We start from the raw sequence: 25598 nt of genomic DNA, 5'->3' as shown, positions 1-25598 counted from the left end.
AAAACAGAAAAGCATCAATCTCATAATCAGCTGTAGTATTCACAGATGTGCATTGACCGGTGTGCTGACCTTACCGCTGCACAATAGATGGAGTGGGGAACTAAGCGGCCTCATGGGAGAATGGACATTTCATTACCTCTTATGATTATTGGATTAGAGGACATTAGGCCGTTAATGCATACAGATACCATCCCACTCCTCGTTTTTTATTTATGGCTTTTTCCTGCACATTTCTGTCATCGCCACTGTTGACAGAGTTCAGTCTGTTAAATGGGCTTTTATCAGTCCCTATTGACTGTGTAATATCATCCGCTGATAAGAGACGCTCATAAAGTGAGTTTGCAGCATTGTGTGCTGTCATAGAATGATACAGTGTGAGGTAATTGACGTGTGTAACGATCTAAATATTGATACACTCACATGTGTCTTGTTGCCTGCCAGTTCATGCGCCCGTGTCTTCTGCACATGTCTGTTTACGTTCTGACATCAGCCATTGGGCAATATTACAATGTTATGTTAAAGTTTTCTTGCATAGTGAGATTTATTGAGTTGATTTTTGATAGTTACTTATATTTTGTTGTGCTGTGCATGTAAACACACTCACTTTTATTTTTATGCACACCATTGCATGTTGTTATGCCTCTTACACTATTTTTAGCAGCTCAACATGTAACAAACCCGTTTCATTATTAATATCCAGTGCGAACTGTGATTGGCTGATGCATTATGCTAGGATTAATAGAATTTGTTTGTATATTCCATTCAGTCTTGATCCTTTCTCTGAGGTGTGATGGATCTGTAAAGCACCACATTGTTTTAAACTGCGATGTTGCAATGGAACTGAAAGCATAACTGAATTCTATACCTTTGTGGGTTTGCAAGTTATCTGGCAATCCCATTTCCTTCCTGTTTTTCATATACACAACCTTGTGAGATCCAGAGGCAACCCTCTGAACTGGACACTCCTATTGTTCCCACATTCCAGTCAAACCTCTCAGGGACACTGACATTTCACAAATTGTCTTAAAAACTGAATCATGGCTATTAAAAGAAAGTGAATTCTGTGCACTATTGTTCTCCCTATTGTTTTCAACAGGCCAAATGACCATGAGAACAGAGAATGCAACATCAAGCAGGTTCTTTAGATAGTTTTCCATTAAGTTTACAGACATTTCCCTCAAACCTAAACCACAACTCAATGCAATACAATTCAAAAATACGACTAAGACGCCTGTGAAAAATCCTTATTAACAGGGTACTTTGGGAAATATTTTATAATGTAGAATATTTTACAAGTACGACATTTTCTTCACAGCTGGTGTATTTATGATCCAGATACACATAAACAACATATTACACTCTTAATCTTAAATGTACTCTCCAAAAGGTTGTTTTTGGAGTGATGCCATAGAAGAACCATTTTTGGTTCCCCAAAGAACCTTTCAGTGCACAATCTGAAAAACATTTGTGACCCTGGACCTCAGAACCACTCTTAAGTAGCACAGGTATATTTATAGAATTAGCCATTGTATGGGTCAAAATGATTAATTTCTCTTTTATGCCAGAAATCATTAGTATATTAAGTAAAGTATATTTTGTAAATTTCCTACCGTAAATATATCAAAAACTTTTTGATCAGTAATATACATTGCTAAGGACTTCATTTGGACAATTTTAAATGCGATTTTCTCAATATTTTTAATATTTTTGCATTCTCAGATTCCAGATTTCCAAATAGTTCGGTATCTTAGCCAAATATTGCCCTATCCTAATAAACCATACATCAGTGGAATGCCGTATTTATTCATGTATAAATCTCAATTTAATAAAAAAAAAACCTGACTCGTATGACTGGTTTTGTGATCCAGGGTCACGTATTAAAAATCTAAAGAACCTTTTTTGAGTATAAAGAACCTTTTCTGCATTTGAAAGGTTCCATGGATGTTCAAGGTTCTTCATGGCACCGTAAAGAACTTTTATTTTTAAGAGAGAAGGTATGGAGGAAGATGTAGGTAGTGTGAGAATCCTTTAGCGGCCCTAGCAGCAGCAGCAGGGTTGGATGAAGTCGTGTAGTCTTGGCCGTTCCTGCTGCGCTGGGTGCTGGACTGTGTTTCCCCCCTGTAATCCTTGTAAATGTGTCTCCCATTCAGCCCGTTTGCCTCTGAATGTGTTGACACACGGCGCTGTAAGTGGGTCATGGTGCGCGCACAGGCCCGGCCCATTCTTACGGCCCGCACCTCCATCACCATGGCAACCCTGCTGGTTGATTAAACATGCGCAGATTCGCGGCGTAGACGTGCGGTGATGAAAACCCGCGCTCTTTCAGGGAGGGGCCCACGATCGAGACACACAGTGCCCCTCATGTAGCCACTTGATGTGACTGAGTTCAATTGAATTTGAATTCTTTTTATCTGGACAGAAAAAAACGGCATTCGGGGTAATGAAATGCTAATCACTTTAAATTGACAAATTATTCAAATCCTATTAAAACAAAGGCCGAAGAGGGCCCGATTGAGCTGGTTATGAATGGAGAGTGTAAAAATATTTTTATCAAAATAATTCCACTACATGTTAACCAACACTTGCATCTGTTTTCCTCTCCATCTGCCTGTCTCTCTGACTCCCACTGTCGCAATCTCTTATCCCTTCACTCTCCCTTTCTCTCTCCTTTCTGTGGTGCGGATTAGCGTTACGGACTACAGCCTTTTGTTCCACAGTCTTTGAGAGGCCTGTGAGAACGTTTCCCCTCTGAACGTGTCTGGATATCAGAGTGACCACTGGTTCGCAGTGACCCCACAGTCACAGGGATTAATTGGAGGTTGGGGGTGGGGTGGGGCGAGGCGAGGCGAGGCGGGAGTGGCACTGGGGCTGTCAGACTGACAGATGGGCGTTGGGGTTGGGTGGGGTGATTGAGGGACATGGGGGAGGTGTGGGGGCGATGGGGTGGGAGCAGCGATTGCTTTATTATTAGAGGACCCTCCGGGATAGTGCTTTTGTTTAGGATGCTGTTAGTATGGTTTAGCATCTGAAAACAATATGCAAATGCCACTGTTATTTTAGTAATATTATACATTAATATAGTTCTATAAATATTATTATAGTTATTATTATAATATATATTATTATTATATATTAAGTTTTATAAAAATACACACATGCATACACGCATCTATTACTTGAAAACATAAAACATTTAAAAATTGTGTTTGTGTGTGCGTGTAATAAAATAACATTTTGTTTAATGAAAACAATATTTTTAAGTTTTAAATAAAGTTTTAGTAAGCAATAACAACTTTGCCGAACTCATTAATGTGAAATTCATCTGGAAAATTTAGTTTAGTTTAATTGTTTAGATTAATTAATGAAATGTCAGACTGGCTCCTCAAACTTTTAATGCTAAACTGCGTATGTGATGGTTACATTAAGCATATCAGTGAATCTGAAGATTTTATCCAATAATAAAGGATGCTAATAAAGAAACATGAATTTAATACATTCATTTGGATGCATATACTTATTCAGAATAATATTTATTACAAAATACTTGCAAAGTCGTAGCTATTATTGTTATAAAAAACAAAAGGAGTTCATGTTTTCTCTGAAAATGTGCTGTCTCTTTTGAGCCAGTAGTTGGCTGGTGAACATTAGCCATTAATCTTCAAGAATGTTTGGACTGATTTGAATGGTTTAGTTTAGCATCTTGGACTGAAATTTGGTTTCTTTCGTAACAGAGAGTTGCATTGGTATGGTAAACCATTTCTGGCTTTGACTGCACTATATAAGAGCACGGGATTGCAATATTTTGTCTGCATGTAATCTGTTGTGAATCTTGCCAGCGAGGCTATACTGTGAGAATTTATATTGTAAATGAGATTCAGTGCCCTGTATTAACAAAGTGTGCGAGCTGCATTCATTTCTAATGCCATTTCATGGTCTAACACCCTTGAGTGATGAATATAAGGCTGCATTGTAAGGTAATGCAATTTGTGGTAGATTCAGAACATGTGATTACTCTCAGCCAACCAGGAGTCATGCAGTGGTTTCAACAGTGCAAAGAATCTCATAACAGGATCAAAGGGGCAAGCAGTATTGTGCAAATGCTAATACTGTTATGCAAAATGACAGGAATATAAACATTTATTATTTGTAATTATAAGAACACACATCTAAGTAATACTTGAAATAAAATGTAAATGCTGTATTTTAAAAATGTTTAAATGCAATATTTTAAGACAATAATATGATGAACATTGCAAACCTATAGATCTATCAAGTACTACAAAGTATCAGATCCTGTCTATATTCTCAATCCTTGCAGTCCACAGCAGTTTCTATGGCAACAGGTTGATCCCTTGCCAAAGCCACTGTAAATCCAGGTCTGAGGTTCATTACAGCATCATTACCATAGCAGTGTTTGACAGTATTCAATAATTCACATTCAAAGGCCTGAAATGGGAGCAGTAGCCTCAACCAAACCATGCTCGTAACTCTTCACAGTGTAAATCATGCAAGTTCCTGCACTTGTTTTATAAGGACTGGCAAACAAACTGAGTGGGAACATATGCGAGCTGAAATCAAAGTTTAATCTTCCTCTGGAAGTGCAAATGCCAAACTTCCCACACTGCAGAAAATGCAGTTTGGAACGATTATGTAGAAATGCTACAGTAAAAAAAACAGTTAATTAATTAACTGTATAAATGCTAACTGTGTTTTTATAAGTCTAACATAGAAACTATATTATAATTTATGCTGAATATATATATATATATATATATATATATATATATATATATATATATATATATATATATATATATATATATATATATATATATATATATATATATAGTGGTGTCAAACGATTAATCGCATCCAAAATAAAAGTTTTTGTTTAAATAATATATGTTTGTGTACTGCGTATATTTATTACGTGTATATATAAAAGCACAAACATACAGTATATATTTTGAAAATATTTTCATGTATTTACATATATATATATATATATATATTTATATTCACATAATTTATATTATATATAAATATATTTAATATATAAACATTACATATTTTTCTTAAATATTTTCATGCATGTGTTTGTATTTGTATATACATAATAAATATACACAGTACACACTTTTATTTTGGATGTGATTAATCGTGATTAATCGTTGACACCACTATATATATAGAGAGAGAGATTTAATATTACTTTTTAGTAAAATAATGTTAATTATTAAATAATGTAATTATATATTTAGAAATATAAAATATATGTTAAATATTAATCTTAAATATGACTATTTATAAAATTAAGTCATTAAGGCTAAAATTATGTTTTTATTTTTTATTGTCATCTCATAATGTTGAAATATTGTCACTGTATTTTTACAGTCAAATTAAAGGTGACATATCATGAAAATCTGACTTTTTCCATGTTCAAGTGCGTGATGTGGCGTGGAAAGGAGATCTTATTATAATATTATCGCCCCTTAATCTGCATGTTTCCACCGACATCGTGTTTTTGCAAGCGACAACGGTGTACCAGTTCTAACGACATGGCAAAAGTTCAAGAAAAGCATGAAATCTCTTCTGCCTTTGGCTTGTGTGTATAAACTTGTGTGTATTTGACAGTTTAAGCACAATACTACATGAAAGAGAACTTAGTTTAGTTCTCGCATGCCGTGTGACAACTGCTTTCTGTGCGCATGCTTTGCATATGTGCACTCAGAAAACTGTATATCAGAAGTTTAAACTAATATGGTTTAAGACGCATGATTTCAGCACGATAGAAACGATATTCAAAACCAAAAAGATTTTTTTTTGGAAGAGTATCTGAGGTACGAGCTGTAAAGGCACAGCCCTGTTTGTACAGTGCATTTTTAACAAATAAGTGAGTACTAAGTTGCTATTAAAAAAAAGTATCACACACTTAAATAGAAATCTGAACTGCAAGTTTGTTTTCTTCTAAACATAATCCACTTGTCTCATCTGTTCCAAAGATGTGAAATCTAAACTTAAAATAATGAACTTTTGGAATGAAACACATGAAAGCAATCATTTGGAAAAACTTAATCGGGATGACTAAGTGTCAAAGTCCATACTCGCATCCTACTATCCATTTTGCTATTCATGAATCATACTATTATGATTCACTCTGATATATGATGCCAAGGGGAGAATTTAAAATAGTCTGCCGCGGGGACAATTTTGCACATCATTGGAGAGTAACAAACACACAGAGAGAGAGAGAGAGAGAGAGGGAGAATCAACTGGACCTCACTGGACCCTCAGACTGAATGGACTGAGGATTTACTTCCAACTGTCTGGGTACTTGTTAGTCTTGTCAGGCAGCTAGATGTTAAGAAGAGCACAGAAGACTACTTACACTAGCTTTGCTTTCTGTGCAAGAATACTGCTCTGTTAAATGACAGAAACCGCAGAAATTAAACTTAATAAATGCAAAAAAATACCTGAACCACAAAACCAAATATGATCAATAGATCAAACACAGACACACAAAACATCTTCAAGATCTTAATGATTAAAAAGCATCTTGTTTTCCTCAGCCATAGCTTTCAGATGAATAACATGACCTCTGTTTTCTTCCTCCTCTCAGGATGTATGGAGTGTTGTCTGAAATGTCTAGGAGGAATCCCTTATCCATCCTTGATTGCCACCATCCTGCTGTATGCTGGAGTGGCGCTCTTCTGTGGATGTGGACATGAAGCTCTTTCTGGAACGGTCACCATCCTCCAGAACTACTTTGAGGTGATCAGGGGACCTGGAGATGGTCTGGATGTGTTTACAATGTAAGTGGCAGCAGCATATTGAACCACTCATTTCTCACTGTAGATTTTTATGTAAATAGTATATACAGTACGAATTATATACATGTTATATAAATTATATACATTTTGTATATAGTGTTTTTTTTTGTTTATATGCAGCAAAAATATCAAAACACTTTTAAAACCAGATTTATTAGCGCAGCAAAATTGCAAAAAATAAATAAATAAAAGTCACCCCCATGGTTACTATATACATTGGTGTGTATGCATGTAAATTAATACAAGTTATGTAATTATTATGGTTTTATAACAATGACCGTTTGTAAGAGTTAGTCCTACAATTCACAAAGTAGGAGTAAAATGAGCATGTGAATGGGTTAAATACTAATATAAACACATCTTCAAACTATTTCTAAATCATTTTGAGCTTTTTCATGCCATCAGCACAACGGAAATATAAAAACACATACTAGTCCTGTTTTAGTGCTTGAGTCCGAGATGGATCGAGTAATGTGAATTATTTTACCTTAATATGCTGAAAATGATACTTTTGTTTGTAATTACCTCACAGGCTCATCTTACCTCATCCTCCCTAAATTTAACCAAAATTACTGAGGTTAATGGTTAAAGCAAGGTTAATGTTTTTATATATATATATATATATATATATATATATATATATATATATATATATATATACAGTATATATATATATATATATATATATATATATATATATATATATATACATATATAATTTAAATAAGTATTTTTAATAATTTAAATAATATTTTTAAGGATTTTAAATGTTTTACTGGAGAGCTAGAGAAGATACCAAAATCGTTTTTGCAGTGCATTTAAATAATTTAGAAAATGTATGAATGTATACTGACTCATATAATTATTGGCTTGATTTCCTCCGTTCCCACAGCATTGACATTATCAAGTATGTGATCTATGGCATTGCCTCTGCATTCTTCGTGTATGGCATTCTTCTGATGGTCGAAGGCTTCTTTACAAGTGGGGCCATCAAGGACCTGTATGGAGACTTCAAGATCACCACCTGTGGACGCTGCGTCAGTGCATGGGTGAGAAATCACTGGGGGAGCTTCATGCATTGTAATTTAGAAAAGGGCAACGGCAAAGCCACTAAGAGTAACTGCCGCACATAAATATGGCATCCGTTTATAGGCTATAAAAGATTACAGTACAGCAAGTTATTCTCCTCTCATTTGTGCCAAGTGAAACATGAAATACATTGTGTGGTTGCAATTATTGTAATTAATTTATAACGCTTGGAATTTTGGCTTTTATTTATTTCTATTTTATTCTCAATGGATTTCTAATTGAGTGATTGATTTGACATTTGGATATTAGTCTTAAACTGTCTTTTTCTTCAGTTCATCATGCTGACGTACATCTTCATGTTGGCTTGGCTGGGTGTGACAGCATTCACCTCTTTGCCTGTCTTCATGTATTTCAACATCTGGACCATTTGCCAAAACACGACCGTTCTGGAGGGAGCAAGTTTATGTCTTGACCCGCGCCAGTTTGGTATGTTTTACAATCTGTGGGTTTTAGTCCCAGATGTTTAGGTGTGGTTAACTGTGCAAAGAAAGATGTTTCAATGATGATTTGTTTTTGTTGCTGTAATTTTGTTCTTTCTTACTGGTAGTTATCCACAGTGTTGGGAAGGTCACTTTGGAAATGTAATAGTTACCCTATTCAAAATGTAATAAGTAGTGTAACTATTTCAGTTACTTTATTAAAGTAATGTAACCGATTTGATTTCTTTTCAAAATTTTCTAATGAATGTTTCCAACTGTTTATCATTTTTAAACATTTAAAGCAGGCAGGGTTAACCTTACAGTAGGACTCAACACTGATTACTGTCTGACATCCTTCATCACTTGAATTAAGATAAGATCATTTAATTTTAAAGCAGAGCCACCACAAAATAAGACGTTATCACCTCTTTTTACTTTTAAGATCACTCTGAATTTCCAGCACTGGAATGCATTTTTATCACTATTATTCAACATATCCTAGCTTTTTGCAGAAAATATTCAGATATAGCCCACTTTGTAATCGTTAACATTTTCATAAGTAACTGTAATTTAACTTCACGTTTTTTCTCAGTAACTGTAATGGATTACAGTTACATTTATTTTGTAATTAAATTACATAATGCTGTTACATGTACTAGTTACTTCCTAACACTGGTTATACTCATTTAAAAGTGTAATATCTATTTCTATAACCTCATATACCGTTAAAAACACAGTCTGTTCTTAAGGAATAAGAAAACACTTTTTTTTAGGTGTTGTGCCCATTGGCGAGGAGAAGACTGTATGTGCAGGATCAGAGAAATTCTACAAAATGTGTGAATCAAATGAGGTGAGTAAACATCTGTGTGAAGTATAGACAGGTACACTAAAGTCCAATGATTTCAAATGATTGTGCAGATCATTTCCACAGTGAAAAGCAATCCAAGGCTCATTTCTCTCTCAATATTTTTTTCCCCCTGAAAGCTGGATATGACTTTCCACCTGTTTGTGTGTGCGCTGGCCGGGGCTGGAGCGGCAGTCATTGCCATGGTGAGTTTTGACTAATAAAATACAATTATACTTAATTCAGACAATGCATCTTAGAGAAGAGGTTTCACATATGGGTTTAGTGCTGATTTTTTAAAGAAAAATAAGTTGCATTAAACAAAAACAAACAAAAAAAAAAATGTAGGTAAATTGTAAAATAAAGTAAAATTTAAATCACTCTGTACCGCAATCATGATTACGTTAATGGTGAAGCATCATACCAAAATGTGTAAATATTATAAAAAGCAATTATTTTACATAATATGAAAATTGCTCCCTCTCTTTGTGGGAATTGTTATATTATATTATATTATGTTATGCTATTATTTTTTCCCTCTCAACATAATAGTTGTAACAAGTCCTAAGCTGGCAAAAAAAATAGTATTGTAATTGTGACAAATTTGAATTTCCCTCGTTGTTTCGTTTGGGTGATGATGATGCCAACAGAATTAATGACATCACCTGCTTCAGCTCCTTTATGTCTGAACTGGATAAAGTCATGAACCACTGTCACTGCTTTCCAAGGGCATTCTGGGAGAAAAAATAAATACATTGAGCATTGGGGGCGTTGTCAGCTCTCTCTTATTGGCTTTTCTTTGTTGTTATTTAACATCCTCCTTTTATCTTTGTGGCTGTTTTCGTTTTCCTTCCTCTCTCTCTCTTTCTCTCTCTCTCACATACACGGAGAGACGCTGGGCATGTCGTTTTGTTGTCATGGAAACTGGGAGAAGAAAGGCCCTAGAGCTTGTAGCAAGCAGCACTCAGTAATTTGCGAGGAACCATTTTCTGAAAAAGAGAATGTGGTTGTTAGTCTGGGATGATGTAGCAAATTATAGAAAGAGCTTGCCCATCCCCTGCTGTGGAAAGAGCAAATTTAACTGATTGTTAAACACAATGCGTCCTCATGCTCTCTGGGTAGGGTAATAATAACCAAGCTTTTCTTTTGTGAGGATGAGAAATTCAGGGTGTGGCCCTATTCAAATGAGCTTGCATAACGTCAATCTGATTTGCATAATGATGCACTGAAGTAAACAATATATGGTGTGCTCTTGTGCAATACAATAATTCACTCGTAACCTATTTTTTATATGTATATCATGTAGATCAAATCAAGACTACAGCTGCTTATTCTTCCATGCACGTTGATTTCATGTGGTGTGAGATAACCCATTATACATCATTTTTGTTCACACATGTAAAACCTTTGCTAGGTTGCATATTACAAACTAGGGCCTTCATCAAGGTATTTTGCATATTTGAATTAGACTGTAGAATTTCCTCCTAAGCAAGGCAGGCTGCCAGCACACGTATGAGAGGAGTCTGGCTTCTTTACAATGGTGCCTCCTGCTGGTGTCACTGCTAATTTTAGAGTGACAAACATGCGTCATCACAGTCTGCTGTCAACTTGCAGATCTTTCTTTCTTATTCTAAATTCATTAACAAAATTTGTAATGTATATATATACACACACACACATACACTACTGGTCAGAAGTTTGAAATAATTGAAAGAAGTCTATTTTCATTTCATTTAAGTCTAATTTCATTTATATTTAAATAGAATATATATATATATATTTCTTTTGTGTTGTGCATACATGCATTTTTTTTTATTGTATAATAGATGAACATATTAATTAATTCATACTGTAGTCCATTAATTCAAAATAAAAAAAAAATGCATTAAAAACAATAATAAAATTAAAAAGTAATTGCTTTCAAAATAATAATAAGGTAACAGTATAATTAAAGAACAGTCAGTTCTTCTCTAAATTCAATCTAGCTATTTAAATTTGTTTTTCAAAAAAGCCAAATAATATAATTTCAAATGTTGACTTTGTTAATGCTATTTGAATAATAAATCTGTATTTAAAAAAATTATAATAATTTGATAAGAATTCTAAGTTTCAGTGTGTTTTATATGAACGATTGTATCAGAATAATATAAATGCAAAGTTTTAGTTGACTCTCTATTGCCGCTGTTTAATAATATATGGTGTTGCTTTAGATCCACTACCTGATGGTGCTGTCTGCCAACTGGGCCTATGTGAAGGATGCATGTAAAATGCAGAAATACGAGGACTGCAAGTCCAAGGAGGAGCAGGAGCTGCATGACATCCACTCTACACGCTCCAAGGAACGGCTTAATGCCTACACATAAGACAGGAAGCAGCAGTGAGGGCGAGAGGACCCTCAGTGCTTTCACTTCCTGTTGAAGGGAGTTTTGGCACTGGTGCAGTCCAGGTGGTGTGTCGTATGACCAACCCCATGGCCAACCCATTACCTCTCGCACAAACATTATTGTTATTATTATTATTATTATTATTATTATTAGTGCTAGCAGTAGTGTTGTAGTTTTTTTCACATTATTGTATTTCATTTTTTTTAAGAGATTGTGCTGGTTCTTTTTTTCCCCACCACATGTTACAATTTTTAAATATATTTTTCTTTTTAAACACATTTTAGTATTAATACACGAATCATTCTTATGTAGAGGGTCGGTTATTGGGGTGAAAAAAAGCACATTTTTCATGTGTGTCTGTCTCATAAGGTCTCATTATCAAGGACTTAAAGCATGAAAAAAAATTTTGCTAAAAAAAAATAATAATTCTCTCTCTCTCTATTTCTTTCTCTCTCTCTCTCCCTCTCTCTCCTTCTTTTTTTTTAATCATCAGAAGGTATGAAGCCCGATACCAGCAGATGGCTTGTTCATTCTGCATTATTTTGGTAAAAGAAAACTCAAAAACTGAGACAGAAAAGACAAAAAATAAAATTAAGATATAACAGATGTACCATAAAGTGTTTATTTATTATTTTTCTACAGATGTCATTGCATAGCTTATCAAGATGATTACAAAATGACAAAATGGTTATTATTTGCTTGCTGTGCCAGTCTAGTTTTCAGACCGCATCATGCCAGTAGGTGGCGTTGTAACTTCTCTGAGAGGGAGAGGAACTTTCTGACCACTTTTAAGTGGACATGAAGCATTTAATTTAGTGCTGTCAAACGATTAATCGCATCCAAAATAAAAGTTTTTGGTTACAAAATATATGTGTGTATACTGTGTATATTTATTATGTGTATATATAAATACAAACGCATGCATGTATAGGCTATATTTAAGAAAAATATGTTGTTTATATATTCAATATATTTATATATAATATAAAATATACGAATATGAATATATAAATGTATAAACATGTAAATATTTTCAAAATACTGTATGTGTGTATTTATATATACATAATAAATATACACTACACATACATATATAATGTGAACAAAAACTTTTATTTTGGATGCGATTAATCGTTTGATAGCACTAATTTAAATCTTACCTCTTCAGCAGCAATGCAACTGTCCCTTTACTGGATGCAAGCGACACATGCACAAGCCTACAGCGTTTTGACCCCCTCTTTTTTATTTTCCTACTTGAATAGATCTAGACACAGTTAAGCCGACAGGGTTTTTATTTAACGTTTTTGATTTTTAGCTTTTGTACATAGTCATTCTGTAAATGTATGTACTGTACGTTAGCACTTAAACTTCAGGTGAATTCGTATTAGATTGAAAAACACATTCCATGACAGGATAAGGGTGGGCGGAGGGAGGGCGTTCTTCTAAAAACCCAAGAAAAAAGACGGAGGAGAAGCAAAAACCAGGCGACGCGGTAATGTTTTGTGTCAGATCACTATTGGGGTGGGCCTTTTCTTTCCAAAGGGGAATTATCACGACGAAAACAAATATTTAAAGAGCTTATGCTATTATCTCGATGACAGTTACTCGTTGTCTTGCTAACAAGTCATTATTATATTGGACGATGGGAATGTCTTCTCATTCTTTTAATGCCTGGCAAATCATGTTCTGTCAGTGTTTCTAAGAGCTAGTTTCGTGCACTTATTTGACCATTTTGTGAGCTCTTTCTCGGTGTAAGTGCATTGGGGTTCTGGCTGCGAAGTCACACCCCTGTAATGTTAGGTAAAGACTGTGAACCTAAGTGTTATTTGTGGCATGGTCATGCATTCAATGGTAATCGTTTTTACTGGATCAAAAAAATAATAATGATGATAATAATAATAATGGAAAAAATCAAAAAGAAAAAAAAACAAGAAAAACAGTTTTCATCTTTTTATGAGTTTGTTATATGCGACTGTCTTGCTGGGTCATCCCCTTCCTCATAATGTGCAGTAATTTGAATCCTATGCTGAATACATTGCGCTGAAACTCCTACTCTTCGATGGTAGTGTTTGATTTGTGCCTGTTTACTTTGTGGTGATCTCTCTAACTCCTCTGAGTCCTCCTCTCATCTTTCAATTACTACTGCTTGTTGAGCCCCTAACTTAAATCTTTCTCTGAACCCTCACCTCTCTCTCTCTCTCCCTCTCTCTCTCTCTCTCTCTCTCTCTCTATTACTCTGGCTCACTCTCTCGTATACTAGTCTTTTTGTACTCTCACTAAAGAATGCTTAGTAGCAAGCTGTACCATTAATTTGTTTTGTACATAAATGTGCCAACCGCTTGACAGTGGCTTTTCTGATCTGTAGGGACAAATTGCTTGCATAAATAAACTACACTGGTGTACTTGTTAATAAATACGGTTGTTGTTGTTCTTAACAATCTGTGTATCATGTTGGAGTTATTCACTTCACACACATTCTAAAAATGTTTTGCTGGTTTACTTTTATGTGGTAAGTTTATTGAATTAATTGAATTTACTTATGACTAAAGGGGATACACAAAGTAATTTGTAAATTTAGAAAACAGTATTTTCAACTGGTTGTATATGACATGTTTCACATTACTGTGTGTTTATATATGACTAAAGCTTTAGATATGTATTTTCATGAACTTACTTTGTTATTCAACAAAGTAGCAGAAAAAAGTTTCAGTGGTATGTACTACCATTAGGCCTAACATTATCAAATATTTAGGATACTGAAGTTCAGAAGCTCACCAAGGCTGCAATTACTCGATGAAAAATACAGTAATATTGTGAAATATTATTAAAATTTAAAAGAACTGTTTTCTGTATTTATTTTAAAATGTAATTTATTTCTGTGTTGGCAAAATTAAATTTTTAGCAGCCATAAATCCAGTCTTCAGTGTCATCTAATTTAATGCATCATTTCTGAATAAAATTATTGAAAAAAATCTTACTGACCTCAAACTTTTGAAAGGTATTTTTTTATTCAGCTGTTATTTTCACTTAAAGTTAAACCACATGGAGGCAGGCTACAAAAGGACATCTCTCTTGTCTTAGCCCACTGTATCTAACTTTTGATAAAGGCCTTATAATTTTAAGATCTTATCATTTTTTTCCCCATATGGTTTCACAGCAGTTATTTCAAGGTCAGATGTTATGTTCAATAAACTTTTTCTTTTCAGTGAACTATACATTTTATAGACACAAACAAAGACATTTTTTAGAAAACTCAACCTACTACAAAAAATACAAATTAAAATAAAAGTTTTACTAAAACTTAAAAGATGAAAAACTAAATAATAAGCTATAATAAAAAGTATAATAATATAATAATAAAAGCAGAATTGCTGCCATTAAGAAAAATCAGTGGTGCCATCGATTCACTGCACTTTTTGAACACTTATAATTTATTTACTAATGAAGAATATCAAAAATAAAACTATTAAATTCCACAAAACTTAGCAGAAATTATTGCAACAAGTAAATGCATGCAAACCAGATGTTGTTATAACATAAGGATGGACATGCTTCATAATGATGTTTTTAATTAAGCATGTTTTACCTTGATACTCACACTGGCCTACGATAAACACACCCTTGGCAATTAATCATGTTTTGACAAATTGGTACTAAAGGGAAATCTGTTTATTTCCTAATGTACCTTAAGCAGCTTTTATTCATACACAGTCAGTTGTCAGTATGTTTTGGTCTCAGTATTTTCTGAAGCCATTATAAATCTCTCAGACTCAGACAGAACAGTTTGGCCTGTCTGCAGCCTGCTGGCCTGCTCTCAGTAAATCATGACCTGTACTTCAGCTCTCACACAGGTGTCATCTAGCCTCCACGCACGCAAACACCTCACAGCGCGAGGCGAGGGAGGTGACGGAAAGAGCGGAAGCGCAGCCAAAATCAGTTCATACACCAGATGAAGGATGGAAAAGTGTCTGAGGAGCGGTCACGTGATGATGCACAGAGAAGAACCTTCTTGTAGTTATTATAGCCGATTAGCGTGTGCCTGCAGGGCTTATCCTCCTCCTCAAACTCAGTCACACACACTAACGCACTCATACACACAAATAAACTCACACACTTCCCATCCCACTCTGTTCAACTTTAGTGACCTACTCAGCCTTGAGAAATCCTCTTTCTAATCTGGGTTCCCCCGCCCATCCCAATCCTCCCGTTCTTCTTGGCTCTCACCTGTTAGCATGCTAAACAAGATGCGGGCTGCGAGGCACTTTTCTTGCTTTTATTGGTTTTCATTGAGGACTGATAAAGGAGTTTTTGTCCACTGATGGTCGAGTGGGATCTGATGTGTGTGAGTGTGTGTGTCCGTGCCGGTTTATCTGACTGAAGGATGTATCGTCTGCTGGTGGCCCAGGTTCTCCTGGGCTGCTGGAGTGTGGCACAACCCTTCTGTCCTTCCCAGTGCACCTGTGTGTACCACGGACGCAGCGACGGTACTGGCAGCAGGTAAGGACACTGTTTCACTATAGTAATAATAATAATAATAATAATAACAACAAAAGAGTTTAATAAAATGTAAACTTTTGGTGTATAAAAACAGGCCTAATTTAGGTTCATAGTATGATTTCTGGAATAAAAATAGTGGAGTAGACAGACGTGTGAAAATATTATGAACTGGAATAAATGTAAAAAATAATTTAGCATTTGGAGAAATGGTAATTTACATTTTAACCACAGACAAATGTTCATGCATGTATAAATGTGTAAGTTTATTATTTGACAAAAGAAAACAGAAGACATATATATACAATGGAATTACTTAAAAATGTATACTTTTCAAAATGGTCTAATATAAAATATAATTTTTTTCATGAAATCTGAATCAAAATAGGCAAGATTTTTGTTTCAACATAAGGATAGACACATTTCATACTTATGTTTTTAATGGCATGTTTCTTGATACTAGATATATCAATTAAAACAGGCCTATTCTTAATTTAATTTTCTAATGTAGGCTTTCTTAAGCAGTTGCTTAATGTTGTTTAATTTATACATTGCAATTATATTTTGAATTTTGAAATTTTAAGTTTTGAAGTTTTAAGTCTTTTATTTTAATTTTTTTGAAATGTGTCATTCAATTACAGTCTAGAATGTAAATAATATATATAATCATATTAATCTAATTCTAAATATACTTTTTAATAAATAAACTGGATTTCAACTATGCTAATAAGTCATCCACTTGAATAAAAAAATCGTTTTTTAAACTATCACGTGGGTTATTAGCTTGTTTATCTGAGGGGCTTAGCCATAGAGTGTGAACACACATGTTAGAGGAAACTATTTTTAATCATAGCCTGCTGGTGTAGCTTGACACCAGCAGGCTATGTAAGTGTAAGTTGACTTAACTTAACAAAATTGATGAAACCCGTTGCCTTAAAATTATTAAGTAAACAATAATATTAAAAAGTTAAGTGAACTTGACAATTCACTTAACTTATTTTTTTTAACTAACATTTACTTAAAAAATTTTAAGGCAACGGGTTTCCTCAATTTTTTTAAGTTAAGTCAACTTATCACTTTTTACAGTGTACTGAATCATAAAGGGTGAATATAGAATCTGACAAGTGCAAATGTAAATTACATAAATGTAAAAGAAATATTTTCTTTATGAAGCTGGTATTCTATAGGCCTGGGGTTCTCAACTCTGGCCTTCAAAGTCCACTTTCTCCTCCAACCCTACTCAAACACACATGAACAAGCTAATCAAGGTCTTCAGAAGAGCTAAAATGTTACGGGCAGGTGAGTTTGATCAAGGTTGGAACTAAGTGGATCTCGAGAGCCAGAGTTGAGAACCCCTGTTATAGGCAAATAAAATCCACAATGAACATCACCACATATAGACTCATATTGGTCAAAGTGATTAACCTCTGCTATAAAAATCTGCCCCAGGTCTGTTCTATGCAATGATCCTGACATGTCAGATATTCCAATCAACGTCCCTGTGGACACGGTGAAGCTGCGGGTGGAGAAGACAGCTGTGCGTCGAGTGCCCACAGAGGCCTTCTATTACCTGTCCGAATTACGCTACCTGTGGATAACATACAATTCAGTCACGTCTGTGGATCCTGGCAGTTTCTACAATCTGAAAGTTCTTCATGAGCTACGGCTGGATGGAAACATGATCGCTACCTTTCCCTGGGAGTCTCTGAAAGAGATGCCCAGTCTCAGGACCTTGGACCTGCATAACAACCGCTTGACTAATATTCCTGTGGAGGCAGCACCTTACCTGGTTAACATCACCTACCTAGACATTTCTAGTAACAAGCTAACTACCATTCCCTCTGACCTGGTGGACATCTGGCCTCCATTTTCAGGCATCCTGCCCAGTGCCAATGCATCACAAAAGATTGTTCTTGGTGGGTAAAAATGATAATGCTTAAATATGCATTAGGATGTTGAATATGCACTATGACAGAGTTTTTAAATATCTTTCTTTTAGAGGGTTACCATTCTAAATTACATTAGTCAGCAAAAGAAACCCAGTATTTGAGGAGGATTCACATTAGCATTCATAGTAATTTGTATGAGCTTTCCCTTGAGAAAAAGTTGTGCACTTAATTGTATTAAATGTGCACTTGTAGTGAACCATACCTTAAAAGCATATTTTTAACTGTACTTGCAGATAACATAATATTAATGAAATAGGCCACTTAACTGTACTTACACTCTCAGAAATAAAGGTACAAAAGCTGTCACTGGGGCGGTACCTTTTCAAAAGGTACATGTTTGTACCTAAAGGGTCCATTTTGGTACCTTAAAGGTACATATTAATACTTAAAGTGTACATATTTGAACCTAATAGGTACAAAAGTGTACCTTTTGAAAAGGTACCGCCCCAGTGACGGCTTTTGTACCTTTATTTCTGAGAGTGTATAGAATGCACACAAAAATATATTAAAACTGATTTGAAAAATTCCCTTAAAGGACATTTTAAATTATTACGTTTTAATAATCTTTTATCATGCTGATTCTGATGTGTTTACTTTTTTATGTGTATTGTGTTGACGTACTAAATCACATGTAAAATACTGAATTATAATTAACTGTAGTGTATTATTTAATATTACATTTCAAATGATCATTTGTAAATGTACAAAATTTCAACATTACTAAGTTAATTGTATTTAATATAAATGTAACTATAAAATACATTTTTATTTAAAATGAAAATACATGCAATCAAAAACATTTTGAAGTATATTTGTTTATATTTTTTCAGTAATAAGTACTCTTTTTGTAAAGCATATGCTGAAGTGTACTTCTTTTTCACAATGGTTGGCTCTCCCTAAAACACTATGCAAAGAATCTGGGTGGAGACATATGAAATACCAAGCAAAAAGATTCAACAATATCCCTCTCTTCACCATGTCTTGTTATAGTAAGTCCAAGTATGATCTTTAAATATCTAAATCTAGGCTGTGTGTCTTCATGGGCTCTCCCAAGTTAAGTACAAGCTAATCTTCTAATGGGACTTCCAACTGTGTGTAAGGCTCTGAGATTTGAGTTTCTCTGAAGTGCTCATCTGGGAAGAGGATGATTCATATGTTTGCTCAGTGACATCTAAACAACAGATCCCAGCTGAAGGGAAAGCAATAATATTTTGATTCATGTGAATGTGAATCCACATAATGGATATAGAATTCAAGAGTACACTTGTATGGTATTAGGGCTCATGTTAATTGAGTTTTTTTCTACAACAACATTGATCACGGTTGGCCAGTGCACATGGATCATGTAAAAGTGAATTTTTCAGTGATTCTTTCTGAACATTGTTACGTCAGATGGCGACAAAAGGCTATGTTTATGAGTGAGTCATTTGAATCATTCATTCAATGCAACATTCAGGAAGTGACTGTCCTTATTAGTGAGTCATTGAATCAGTCACTTAGCCAGTTTGTACAATAAAGTGAATTCGGAACAGCATACTAGCATACTACTCCTACTGTTTTTCTGCAAAATCTTTATATGACAGAAAATGTATTTGTATTATGCCAGAATGCTGCTCCCAATTCAGTCTCTGACTTAATTAGTAAGTCACTGAATCATCCAATCAGCTCATTTGTTCAAGAATGCCACTACAAGTATTAAGCTTGGAGATTTGTGATGGTTTGATTCTAATTGTTTTCTCTGGAATGTAATTGGCAATATTGTGTTTAAAATTTTACTTGATATAAAATTTTCATTTATTGAGCTGTTCAAAAGCAAAATCAGAGTCTCGGTTCAGTAACACTTTTGCTTGTGTGATATAGCTTAAATGCAACTGCATATTCCGTACTTTCACCAGGTGCCATACAAGTGTAAAAATGAGCACAAAAGCACAACATGACCGGGATTTACCCTGTATCATCAGAATATTAGCAGATGCCACCATCCAGCTGTTGAATTGCATCAGCGGACCGTCTAATTCCCTGTTTACAGTCAACCCATCTTCATCCTGCCATAGACAGAATTATGGGCACACTGTGGTGTTAATGTCCAACACCTGATGCATGCAAGCCAGACAAGACATCCTGGCTTCAAGATTTACAACTTTCTGATTTGATGGGAGTAAACTGCTGCTTTATTATAGTAGTTGAATAATAAACCTGTGGTCTTTATTTCAGTATGTTGAGATGTTCAGTAAGTGAAGTAATGCTTCTCCATTCTCTTTCTGCGTTTGGCAGATCCCTGACTTAGCTAGAGCTATAATCTGTGTTTGAGGGACACTTTTGCAAAAAATTGTATACATGGGTTGCGCAAATCGAATGGAAGCAAAACTGGAACTAGAATTAAAATATGTTTGGAAGTTCACAGTCTTATTTGAAAGTCTTGAAAAAAGTGTTAAAAGCTTGGAGTTTGAACGTTTGTAGGCCTTTGTACATAATATATTGCTTTCATAAACATATTCTAAGCAAATATTTCAATATTTGCAGGTCTACAGGACAACCCCTGGTACTGTGACTGTCGGATTTCCAAGCTCATTGAGCTGTCTAAGATGGCCAGCATACCTGTGGTGTTGATGGATCAGGTTCTGACATGCAGTGGACCAGAGAACTTAGCTGGCGTTCTGTTCCAGCGGGCTGAACTGGATCAGTGCACCAAGCCGTCAGTTATGACTTCAGCAACTAAGATAACTTCACCACTGGGCAGCAATTTGCTTCTGCGGTGTGACGCCACTGGCTTTCCTACTCCCACCCTTCTCTGGACCAGAGCTGATGGAACAGCAGTCAACATCACAGGTATGAGTGTCACAAAGTATGTTGATGTGTGCAGTTATAATCAGACTACAGCATTTTTTGGTACTTGACAGTGACAGTCTTCACCTAAGATGACACCATTCGTTATTGAAAATTTGAAGGACTAAATATACTTTGTCTTTGAGCATGTGTTAATTGTAGTCCAATTAACATGTGTAGCCTATATGCTGGACAAAGTCAGACTGGTAAAATTTCACCTGGACTAAAGTGTTTACATGGCATTTTAAAAAGACAAATTATTTTATATATATTTATATATATATCTATTATATTAGTTTGACTGAATTATAACTTTTAAAGTGCAAACTAGGACTGCATGATATTTGAGATTTGTTTTAAATTGTGGTATTGATATTGGATATTTAATTGTTTATGTCCGTTGTACGTTTTTACATTTCGATTACCTTTGTCATCTAATGCTCGCTTAAAGTTTAACTTTAAAAAGACTAATAATTGAATAACACTGTTGTAATGTAATCGTTTTTAACAAATATCAAAATGAATCAAAAATGTAAATGTAATAAATATCCATTTTCATGCTGTACATTATAATTGTTTGATGCTTAAATTCAATTGTAGCATTTAAAAGGATTTATTTTAGTTTTAAGTGTTTTTTTTAATTTATTTATTTTATTTTTTAGAGAAAACATTATGTCATATAATATATATTATTTAATGTCAGACAACTTTAGTGACTGGCCATAAAATAATTATCAGTAAATTGTCCAGAATTTTATATTGTGTATCGCTAATTTAATGTTGCATATTATGTATAATATAAACAATGTAACACATTGTTTTTATTTTAATATATAAATGAAAGGATCAACAACATAATACACTGAACAAAATTATAAACCCAACACTTTTGTTTTTGCCCCCATTTTTCATGAGCTGAGCTCAAAGATCTAAGACTTTTTCTATGTACACAAAAGGCCTATCTCTCTCAAATATTGTTCACAAATCTGTCTAAATCTGTGTTAGTGAGCACTTCTCCTTTGCCAAGATACTCCATCCACCTCACAGGTGTGGCATATCAAGATGCTGATTAGACAGCATGATTATTGCACAGGTGTGCCTTAGGCTGGCCACAATAAAAGGCCACTCTAAAATGTGCAGTTTTATCACACAGCACAATGCCACAGATGTCGCAAGTTTTGAGGGATCGTGCAATTGGCATGCTGACTGCAGGAATGTCCACCAGAGTTGTTGCCCGTGAATTTAATGTTCATTTCTCTACCATAAGCCGTCTCCAAAGTCGTTTCAGAGAATTTGGCAGTACATCCAACCGGCCTCACAACCGCAGACCACGTGTAACCACACCAGTCCAGGACCTCCACATCCAGCATCTTCACCTCCAAGATCGTCTGAGACCAGCCACCCGGACAGCTGCTGCAATAATCGGTTTGCATAACCAAAGAATTTCTGCACAAACTATCAGAAACCGTCTCAGGGAAGCTCATCTGCATGCTCATCGTCCTCATCGGGGTCTCCACCTGACTGCAGTTTGTCGTCGTAACCGACTTGAGTGGACAAATGCTCACATTCGATGCCGTCTGGCACTTTGGAGAGGTGTTCTCTTCATGGATGAATCCCGGTTTTCACTGTACAGGGCAGATGGCAGACAGCGTGTATGGCGTCGTGTAGGTGAGCGGTTTGCTGCTGTCAACGTTGTGAATCGATTGGCCCATGGTGGCGGTGGGGTTATGGTATAGGCAGGCGTATGTTATGGACAACGAACACAGGTGCATTTTATTGATGGCATTTTGAATGCACAGAGATCCTGAGGCCCATTGTTGTGCCATTCATCCACGACCATCACCTCATGTTGCAGCATGATAATGCACGGCCCCATGTTGCAAGGATCTATACACAATTCCTGGAAGCTGAAAACATCCCAGTTCTTGCATGGCCAGCATACTCACCGGACATGTCACCCATTGAGCATGTTTGGGATGCTCTGGATCGGCGTATACGACAGCGTGTTCCAGTTCCTGCCAATATCCAGCAACTTCGCACAGCCATTGAAGAGGAGTGGACCAACATTCCACAGGCCACAATCAACAACCTGATCAACTCTATGCGAAGGAGATGTGTTGCACTGCGTGAGGCAAATGGTGGTCACACCAGATACTGACTGGTTTTCAGACCCCCCCGGACCCCCCCAATACAGTAAAACTGCACATTTTAGAGTGGCCTTTTATTGTGGCCAGCCTAAGGCACACCTGTGCAATAATCATGCTGTCTAATCAGCATCTTGATATGCCACACCTGTGAGGTGGATGGAGTATCTCGGCAAAGGAGTAGTGCTCACTTACACAGATTTAGACAGATTTGTGAACAATATTTGAGAGAAATAGGCCTTTTGTGTACATAGAAAAAGTCTTAGATCTTTGAGTTCAGCTCATGAAAAATGTGGGCAAAAACAAAAGTGTTGCGTTTATAATTTTGTTCAGTGTATATATAATTTATTGGCCATACCATGAAAATAATTATCGGCTTTGGTATCAGGCAAAATTTAACTGCTGGTTCATCCCTAATAATGCAAATATGTAAATACAGCCTTGATGAGCATATGATATTCTTTTAAAACATTCAAAAATCTTACTGACCCCAAATTTTTGAATGGTGGTGTATGTATTTCGGCATTTTTAATACATTAAATACATTAATAAATTAAATAATACATATTTAATACCTTTCTTGTCTCCTCACTTGAAAGGAAATCTACATCCCTGTAACATATTGCGTTCATAAAGGCATCATTTTAATATTGTTCATTCCTAATATAAACATACTTACTTCTAACAATATCTAAAGCATCTTTTAACCTTTTAATTGCAAACTTTAAGTTGTTGCTTACCATAACATGTCTCTGTAGTTGTGCAGGAATCTCCAGGTGAGGGAGTCCGTTGGTCCATCCTCAGTTTGCACAGTATCGTGTTTAAGGATGCAGGCGATTACCGCTGCAAGGCCAAGAACTTCGCAGGAAATGCCGAGGCATACATCACCCTGTCTGTGGATGGGATGCAGGCCTCAACACCATCCCCACCGATAAACATAACCAAGCAGCCCAACGATCAACCCGTGACTTCATTTGCTGAGACTAAGACGCCATTTTATACTACCTTAAGCCCTGCTCTCACAACCAGAGCTGCCATGACCACAATCCCACCACTGACAACCAGGAAGAGTCCGGGACCAGGTGGAGGAATTCAGAGGTCTCCACCGGCTGGAGACAAGCCAGCTAAGATCCAGCAAAGCAAGGGCGGCAAAGGTTCAATGACGAGCGAAAAGTCCAAAAAGAGAGCTGATCTCAAAGACATTGAGGTAGTGGAGGAGACAAGTGACACGGCGGTCTTACTATGGAGAGCTGAAGGTTTGTCAAGCGATGTGCCCTTAACAGTGTTCTACTTTCCAAATGATGCGAAAGACGATAAGGAGACGCTCGATACGGAAGTTGGTCAAGGGAAGCTGCTCTTGGAGTATCTGATGCCTAACCAGGTCTACACGGTATGTTTGGTTACTAAGGGTTCGGTGGCTGGGAAAGAGCAATGTGTGGATTTCACTACTCTGGATAACGGTGGAGAAGATGGGCAGAACAAAATCCTGATGATCGCCAGTGGGATCGCATGTGCAGTCGCGGTGCCTCTCATTGTGGTGTTGCTCTACAAGATCATATGTCTCTGCTGTAAAGGAAACAGTAGCAGGAACAATGGAGCAGATGACGACCTTTCAAAAGAGACGTACGTAAAGTTCGAGACGCTCACCATGAAACAAAGGACTCTGAACGGGCAGGCGAATGATCTTTGGGCACGAAGGCAGACTCAGGAGTCAGAGAGGATGCTGCTGTGCTCACGGTCAAGCATTGACTCTCAAATGACGTACAAGAGTGACAGCTCTAGATCCGAGTATCTGTGCTAATGTATAGCATATCGGCTTTGTGTGTTACTTGGAATTACTTGGTATTAGACAAGCTGTGCAACATCAGTTTTAAAAGATTAGCTCTTGATACGCTGTCAAACTCGTTGCCTTACAAGACTTATCTTGACCCACAAATTGTCTCATTGCCCATTTTTCGAAAGCCATATTCTTCACCCAATCACACACAATTCTGTATTTGTTTTTTTTTCTATGAAATACAGTGTACATAAATATAAATATTGTGTATTTTTGTGTATGCCAACATATGATGAAATATAGTTACATATTACGAGTCTTGAACATTTTAATTAAACCTTTTTACTGCCTAAATAAAGAATTTAATTTTTTCCTCAACAGGAACCATTGATATTTTGGTGTTTTGTGCTGCAACAGAAAAGTTAACACAACAAATTTACAATAGGCACCAGCTTCTCTTACTTTTGGTTTAAATTTAAATTATGTCAGAAAAGGATCAAATCAAGCAGAAACAGATATTTTGTTACAATATCATATATAACATTTCTGAGATGATGTGTGTGAGTTTTAATGATTATGCATTCCTCTAAATGCAACATGTGCATTTGATGTTTCTGTCCTCTTCTTATTTTTGTCTTCTCTATCTTTCTACCTCTCTATCTTTTGTTTAATTGTACATTTATATGCAATGTTTGTGTAAATGTGTGATTATGTGTTGTAAATCCTTTATGTGTGCCATGCATGTCACTAAAATGTCCATATTCCCATTTTCTTCCATTAGAATGTATAAAATTAGTGTCATTTGCATACAGCACAGCATGAGCATAACTTAGAATTTCTAT

The 25598-nt window shown here is 35.7% G+C and overlaps 2 protein-coding genes across 4 annotated transcripts in view; both read left to right on the top strand.

Moving 5' to 3' along the window:
* The window catches only part of gpm6aa (glycoprotein M6Aa), a 40986-nt gene extending 26504 nt beyond the window's left edge, over positions 1–14482 (top strand). For all 3 annotated transcript variants that reach the window (XM_058797898.1, XM_058797897.1, XM_058797896.1), the window contains 6 exons: positions 6620–6812; positions 7723–7879; positions 8192–8345; positions 9112–9188; positions 9323–9388; positions 11393–14482. In XM_058797898.1, coding sequence (XP_058653881.1) covers positions 6625–6812; positions 7723–7879; positions 8192–8345; positions 9112–9188; positions 9323–9388; positions 11393–11545 — 795 coding nt within the window. In that variant the 5' untranslated portion in view covers positions 6620–6624 and the 3' untranslated portion in view covers positions 11546–14482. The remainder of the gene's footprint in view (positions 1–6619; positions 6813–7722; positions 7880–8191; positions 8346–9111; positions 9189–9322; positions 9389–11392) is intronic.
* A 1465-nt stretch (positions 14483–15947) lies between these two features.
* Positions 15948–25265, top strand: lrit3a (info leucine-rich repeat, immunoglobulin-like and transmembrane domains 3a). The gene is made up of 4 exons (XM_058798347.1): positions 15948–16063; positions 17510–17976; positions 20533–20838; positions 23738–25265. The coding sequence occupies exons 1-4, from the start codon at positions 15948–15950 to the stop codon at positions 24778–24780; spliced, it is 1932 nt and encodes a 643-aa protein (XP_058654330.1). The 3' UTR covers positions 24781–25265.
* The last annotated feature ends 333 nt before the right edge of the window (positions 25266–25598 follow it).

This window comes from Onychostoma macrolepis, chromosome 14, assembly GCF_012432095.1.
Source record: "Onychostoma macrolepis isolate SWU-2019 chromosome 14, ASM1243209v1, whole genome shotgun sequence".
In the NCBI taxonomy this organism is placed as follows: domain Eukaryota; kingdom Metazoa; phylum Chordata; class Actinopteri; order Cypriniformes; family Cyprinidae; genus Onychostoma; species Onychostoma macrolepis.
This window is presented reverse-complemented; position numbering and strand designations above follow the sequence as displayed.